The sequence below is a fragment of the Alligator mississippiensis genome, chromosome 14, assembly GCF_030867095.1.
Source record: "Alligator mississippiensis isolate rAllMis1 chromosome 14, rAllMis1, whole genome shotgun sequence".
NCBI classification, from domain to species: domain Eukaryota; kingdom Metazoa; phylum Chordata; order Crocodylia; family Alligatoridae; genus Alligator; species Alligator mississippiensis.
Window position 1 is genome coordinate 33,758,306 of NC_081837.1, and position 7,282 is coordinate 33,765,587.

General features: G+C 53.3%; 1 protein-coding gene across 2 annotated transcripts in view; it reads left to right on the plus strand.

Annotated features, from left to right (window-relative positions):
• The window catches only part of CELSR2 (cadherin EGF LAG seven-pass G-type receptor 2), a 77,961-nt gene extending 71,970 nt beyond the window's left edge, over positions 1-5,991 (plus strand). For both annotated transcript variants that reach the window (XM_019492472.2, XM_059717337.1), the window contains exon 35: positions 931-5,991. In XM_019492472.2, the coding sequence (XP_019348017.2) occupies positions 931-952 (22 nt within the window). In that variant the 3' untranslated portion in view covers positions 953-5,991. The remainder of the gene's footprint in view (positions 1-930) is intronic.
• The last annotated feature ends 1,291 nt before the right edge of the window (positions 5,992-7,282 follow it).

Here is a 7,282-nt window from a genome sequence, read left to right on the forward strand (position 1 = left end):
TCCAGCTCTGCAGCCTGTTCCCTCTCTGCCCCCCTCCACCCTTCCCATCCTGCTGTGCCTCTGGGTCAGCTCCTGAGCCATGGAAGTCACTGGGGCTGTGACTTTCCATGTACACCAGCTGTGGCTTCAGCCTTGTGTTCCCAGGGGGGTGTGAGTATGACCATCTCTCCCTTTCCTGCCGGGCCTCAACCTCACTCTCCCATTCTGGGAGCAAGGCAGAGCTGCTATGCTGATCCTCACCAGCAGCAGAGCTGCTCTGTGGGCTTGATACCTCTGTGCCGCCAGTCCCCAAAATCTAGGCAAGGAGTCCTCAGTGGTCACTAAATCAGCATTGTATTGCATTCATCTTCCAGCCCATCCCTTAGCAGCAAGACACCCCATGGCCTAAATCTTTGTCCCAGCAATCCCAGCCCCTTGCTGCCTCTGCAGTTTAGGGCTCTGAGCTGGTATATCTCCAGCTCTGTGCCCCTTCACCTTGCGAAGCCCAATATCCAACCTGAAGAGGGTGCTTTCTTTGGCCTTCTTCTCCTTGAGCATGAGGGGTTTATTCAGTGTTTCTGGGCCTCCAAAGAACTGGGGGGAGGAGGGAGGAAAGGGGCTGGTGAGATGCTAATGGGGAGGTCCCAGTTCCCAAAGGATGCTCTCTTCCTTCTCTAACTTCTCTGCTGCCTCTTGCACTAACCCTCCTCTTCTTTCCTTTCTGTCTCCTGCTTTCCCTGCTCAGATTTCTGTTTTTTAATTTCCTCCATTAACATGTGAGCCCCACGGCTCCCCGCCCCCATCTGTCTGTCTGTCTGTCCTGGCAGGGGGGCTGGGGGGTGCTTGGCCCAAGCTGCGAGGCCCGGATCCGCTCATGACCATACGTCCGTCTTGTTTGTTTTTGTTCCATTCCTCCCGTGCCCCTTCTCGCTGTGTTTGATCACTGCACAGGAGTGACGAGACCTCCATTTGATGGAGCCACCCTGCTCTGCTTAGGCTGCGAGCCAGGACAGCGCCCCCTCCTGCCAGATGCCCTTTCAAACTGCAGCGAAGAACGTAGCGACCCAAGGGTGCCTCTGTCCAACCTTGTTTTCAGTGCCAAATGAGCCCCATCCTGTGTCCTTGTGCCAGGTGGGGCTGGCGGGGATGGGGGAGGGCAGGGGCGGGAAGACAGATGTACTTGAACAGATGCACTTTGGATCATGGCTCACATGTCACCGGTTTGCCTCTGAGCGAGGGGGCAGCCTCATCCACCCTCCCCGTCTTCAGGGATTACTGCTCTCCGGCCTGCCACAGCTGGAGCTGCCACATGGACAGACTGGTTGTTTCTTACCTAGTATAGCCAATACAAGGAGGCCTGAGTGCCACATGAGAAGTGTTGCTGCGGGGACACCCACGTCTCTGCTGATGGAGCCTTCGTGACGGGATGTAGCTGCCCTAAAGGGCGATAGGAACCATGGCTGGTGTCCAGGCCTTGCTCCAGCAAGCCCTGCCATACTCATTGCCCCTAGTGCCTGGCCTTCCACCTCCCCTGCTGATGGCTACTCTCCCCATCCTTTCCTCTCCTCTTCACCCAAGGGGTCTGTCCTGCACCTTGAAAAGGAACTATATCAATGCACTCAGGCCACACGTGCTCTCCCCCATCTCTGTGTGCCAGGGGCCCATCCTGACTCAGGGTCCTTAAACTAAAGGTCCATGTTTCTGGATGGGCCTCCTACGTGTGCACACACCATGGCACTTTGGGCAAGCATAGGCTTGGAAAAGACACCAGAGAGTATATCATGTGGGAGGGCCAGCTGCCCTGTCTCACTTCCTCCTCAGGCGCTCATGGATAGTCCCATGCCCCACAGAGAAACCACCCAACTCCTGATGACATATGGTGGCTTCTCCCACTGGCTGAATGTGGTGCCTTCCACCCCTGCCCTAGAAGAAAGGTTCATGTTTCTTGGTTTCCAACTTGGAAAGAGGTTGCTGGTGATGGCTACATCAATAAGCAGTTGAGGAGGCCTCTGCCTTGGCTGTGCCGAATTCCCAGCATGCTGACTCAGAGCCTTCCTCTTGGCTACGGACAGAGATGCCAACCTTGCTTTATGCTGCAGTTTTCTAGCCCAGCCAGACGAGACTCTAGCATGGAGGACTTGTCCCAGTAACTTGGATTTTGACAAGGGGCTCTTCATCTTGGGATCCTGGCCACAAGCTACTTAGGACCTGGCTGTCCAAGTTCCCTGCCCCCCCCAGTGTTGGCTGGCCTCAACAGGACTGATGGATGGATGCTCAGCATCTCAGACAGGACCTGTAAGTGGACTGGAAATGGGTTGTGCTTTAAAAGTCTTGGCCATCCCATGCCAAGAGTCTGATCCAACCTCCACTGAAGAAGAGAGGAGCCTTTCGTTCGGACACTGGATCCAGGCAATATGGTGAACTCGGCCCATACAAAAGGGCAAGACAGATCTTGGACCACCATCCTGTGGTGCCTCAGGTGAGCCGTCAGTGTGGGAAGCGTGACCCGGCAGCCATAAAGATTGCCCATGGCAGGGGTATGTGACACATGAGTGCTCTAACCATTATAGACAGCATGTCTGAGACCACAGATGAATCACAGCTCTTTCCAGAGCCAGAACAAGCCACAGCATGGTTTCAGTGCACAGCTTTTGGCACAAGCAGTCTGTTCTCCATCATGTGCTGTCATCCTGTGCACAACCCCCCAGCAAGGAGCTGGGGCCCCAACAAGCTTGGATCTGGGTTAGCAAAACCACTGCAGTAAAATCACGGCAGAGTCAGGAAGATGCGGAGAGACTGCTTTCCTTACTGAAGGGAGCCCCACCTCTGTCAGCCCCGCTGGAAGCAGGGGAAAAAATGGCTAAGATGGACATGGCCTTCTGAGGCCAGGATCAGGCTTCCCTGCTTTGGGGCTTGGGACCGGAACAGCACGTGTCAATCTGTGCTGCCCCGCTGAAAGCCAACCTGTGCGATCTGACACCAGCTGAGGATGTGGCACCTAATTCCAGCCCCATGGCAAGGGGCTATTAAGGGGTAAATGAGGACAGGTGCCAAAGGTGAGAGAAGGTGCAGAAGTCAACGGCCGGACTTTGCTTGCCTTTAGCTTTCGGATCAGGTCATGCAAGAAAGGATGCGCTGGCAGGGTTGGCATCGCAGTGGCAGCTCTGACCTCTTCCCCATGTGGCTGTGCTGATGTGGGTCTCCTTCGCGGGGCCACTGGCAGGCTCCGTGGTAAGCCGCCTGCTGCCTCTCCTGCCCATGCTGCAATTATTTTGTACAAAATTAAAAAAAAAACATAAAAAGAAAAAAAACAAAACAGACCTTCAGTGGGGCGAGTGACTGGGTCCTATGCCACCAGGCGCGGGAGTGGCGCCTGCCTTCTGCCTCAGAGCCTTTGTTTTTCTACACCCTGCTAGGCTGAGTCCAGCTTCCACTTGCTCCTCACCTGGATGGTATGGCCTATACTTTTGGAAAATGGTTTGTTATATAGACCCGTGTGCACATATGGACATCCAGGGACGGATGTATTTCCACCAGGGAGGCAGTGATGGGGTAGATAAGCCCTTATTTACTCTGGGGTGTTTTTGAATTTGATGCCTCTTACAAGAAGCTTTTTTTTTTTTTTTTAAATAATTTAAAAGAAAACAGAACCAGCTGAATTTCATAGGGGAGTGTAGTGCGCTCTGGGGCAGAGGGAGCGGGATGGGGGCAGGTGATGATTTGCACTCAGGCCAAGGGGATCAGATGGGACAAGCGATCTGATGAGTGCTCAGAGCAGAGGTGCTCGGTCTGCTCTGAAAATCGGCTCCCACCCTACAGGCAGGCAAACCCACCACCTCCAGAAAGCTTGGCCACTGCCTCCAATCCCGTTGTGGCCTCTGGGTAAAGTAGTTTTTAACCCTTTCTTGGAATTTCCCTCTTTGTTTTTAAGCTGCAGATGGGACGTGATTGTTCTCCATGTAAGGATCACTCCTCTGGCATCGGCACTAGGCCAAGCTGTCACTGCCCGAGGTGTTAGCAGGGAGGGGACAAGTGTCAGAAGGTGCCAGTCATGCCTTCCTTTGCTGAATGCTGCATTTGAAGGCCTTTTGTGGTGTCCATTTCAGAACAGGTGTGTGGTCACCAGATGCCTGCCATCTCCCTCTGGAAGGCAGGAGGCAGCAGGGGCTCGTCTTCTCCTGGAAATGTCAGGCTTATTTAGGGGCTTGAACACAGGAGACCACCTAAACCCAGTGTGGAGTCAGAGCAAAATGCCCAGGGTCATGGTTTGTAGTCTGGCCAGAGGGTTCAGAAAGTTGTAATGAATATGTTAAAGCTACTCCTGCAGCTGAGAGTTGTCATGGCAAAGCAGCTCTGGTGTCTTGCTGTACCTCCAAGGAGATGAGTTCAGGCCTTGTGCCAAAAGCTGCCCCCAGTTGACCCAGCTGAAAATGGCAACCTGGTCACTTGGGTTAGGGAGTCAAAAGCAACCAGATGTGGTGTTAGCCACAATACGTCCTTGAGTGTCTTTGGCTACAGACAGTGGCCAGAGGGGCTATTCTGCTCAGGCAGACCAGTCTCCTTTAGGTTTTGCCTGTAGCCAGGGTAAGGACAGCAGTACAGGCTGTTGGCATGATTGTAAGCAACCTTTTAACTCCGGTGGCTGCTTACCCATTTAGAGACAGCACCTGGGTAGAAAATGGACCATCCAAGCCCTGTGTAAGGCCCAAGAGCTTTATGGAACGCAGATCTCATGCTCTGTGCTGGGGACGCTTCATCCTTACCTGAGATGCATGTTGTGGGTGTGGAGCTGAGCATCCCAATAACAGATCAGAGGGGTGGTAGAAATCAGGCCCCTCTTTGTACTGCCAATGTTGTCTCCCTTAGTGTCCCCATCCTGCCTTGCCTTGTCTTGGGAAGCTGCAGCTTGCTTATCCCCCAGTTGCTCTGTAAGGATCCATCTGCGTGTAGTTTATGGTCTATTTGCCTGTTAAAAGCAGCACTTGCAGCAAATCAGGGATTCCTGATGTGTGTCCTCTCAGAGGCAGCCTGGATAAGGGCAAACCAGGACTAGGCTCCTATTGGATCCAACAAGTTACAGACCATGTCCTGCAAATCTTGAACAAAGCATGAGCAAACACAGACAGTAGGATATTAGCTGCATGCCAGCCGGCATAAGCAAGGTTTGTTCCGTGTGGGGCAGGGGGCCCGGGGTGACTGACACCTGCCAAAGACCTGGTGTGTCCACATGGAGCAAGAAAAAGGCCAGCTGTCCACCAGCTGAAGGCCTGGCCTTCGCTGTCCATGTGCTGAGGCTGGTTTCCCCCACTTACTAATTGAGGAACTTCTTGAAAAACCCTGCTGGTGAGAAGAGGCCGCAGTGACAGAGTGGCTCAGGTGGGTGTCTTGTTACAGCTGCCCAAGGCGTGAGTCCAAGTCCTGCTCTGGACTCCTACCGGGGGGGAGGGGGGGTCACAAGATGGCCCAGCATAAATGGGCACTTGGTTATTTGAGCAGAGTCAGAGGCAGCCACGTCACTCCCCTGCGTGCCACGTCACTCCCCTGCGTGCCACTAGCACACCCGAGCTGGCACGCCAGTACATCTTAAGCAGGTTCTCTCCTGGCTCAGGTAGCCCTCAACTGACTGATGGGCATTTTCTGAAGTGCTCAGCGCCAGCCTTGTTCTGCTTCCAGTTGGGTCAGTGGATGCATTTGAGCTTCCTGGTGAGAGCACATCAGAGTAGGCCCAAATGCCATGCATTAAAGACCCCTCCTTCCTGTTGCTTGCAAAGCCCCCAGGGCTGAACTATATTCCCCCTAGAATCCAGCAGCAGCTGCTCAGGTGAGGCCAAATTCTGGGAAGGCAGCCTGCAGGGAGACCTGCTAATGAATCTCTCCACCAGGGCTTGAGGAGGAAGACTCTGGCAACAATTCCCCCAAAGGGTTAAAAACAGTGGGTTAGTCTGTTGTTTTATTACTGCTGACTTGACTTTTTTAATTAAAAAGAAAATCAATAAAAGATTCTGGCTCTTCCCTGGCGCCAATGGTTGAATTGTACTGCTAGGCCAACCACGTAGATACAGTAGGGTTCTCTCCCCAGGGAAATAATAAAGCATCTAGTTCTTTTGGGGCGGCCCCTGTCCCGTGCTGTCCATGAGCTGCCTGTCGCACGTTAAAGAGAAGGGGCTGGCCACTGGCAGGGGAACTCAAATACTGACTGCAGCATTAGCATAGGGTTGTAGAGCAGAGGGGGCAGAACAGGAAGGGTGTCCAAGAGTCTGGGTTTGGGCCTCACTCTGGACTCAAGCCAAAAGATGTCCCCAGTTAACCTACTTGTAAACAGGTCGGGGGAGTCAAAAGGCACTGGATGCAATGACAGCCATTTCACTCCTCTGTGCACCATCAGCTTTACAGACTGGTGTGACTTTGCCCACCCAAGCCAGGGGACCAAGGTGGTTTTCAGCCCAACCTTTGTAGGACAGGGAGTTCAGACTCCTTCTGGCTTCTGTTCCAGCTCTGCTCGCTGTGTAACCTGGGAGAAAGTCCGAAATAGTGTGGCCCTTTCCGTACCAGAGAAGGACAGTGTGCCCCCGCTGCCCATTTCCAAAGCAGGCCACTTGCTTCCTACTTTGTAGGCTGATGGAGCATTTAGAGAGAGCTTGGAGGCTGGCCCTACAAACCAAAGGGCTGAGATCCAGGGCCAACGGATGCAATGCAGAGCATTTACAGCCACCAGCATGAGGGTTTCCCTTCATGTTGGAAGCTGGGGGCAACAGGCATTGCTTAAGGGGCTTTAAAACACCTGCTGAGACTAGAGAACTGTCCCTGCATTGCTAAGAGGGGCAGGAACTTGCATGAGACAGATGCAGCTCTTGGCTTGTTCCTCTTTGCTATACCCTTGTGAGCAAGCAGGCAGTGTGAAGAGAACTTCACTTGGCACCCGGGGTGTTTAGCAACACTCCAGCAACGAGCCTCATTCTGGGGTGGGACCAACTCCTTACACCTGGGTACAACTCTAGAGGCCCAATTCACTAGCATGCAGCAGGTATGACATTGGTGGGTTACAATGTGTCATGAAAAGGAGCTCTAGGCAAACCCAGAACGTCCCAGAGCTGCCTGGTTTTGGATGGATCCCTGCTGTATGGCAAATCCAGTCTCCCTGTTGTGATCAAACTGGCAATGGGGTCATAATGGTGAATTTTGTAACAGTGAGGTCTACACACTTAGTAAAGGACAGAGGTAGTAGCCAACTCAGCCGACCAGAACTACATTTCAGTCTTCACCAACAGAGCCTGGAGGCTGTATGCCCCATCCCAGCAGCCCG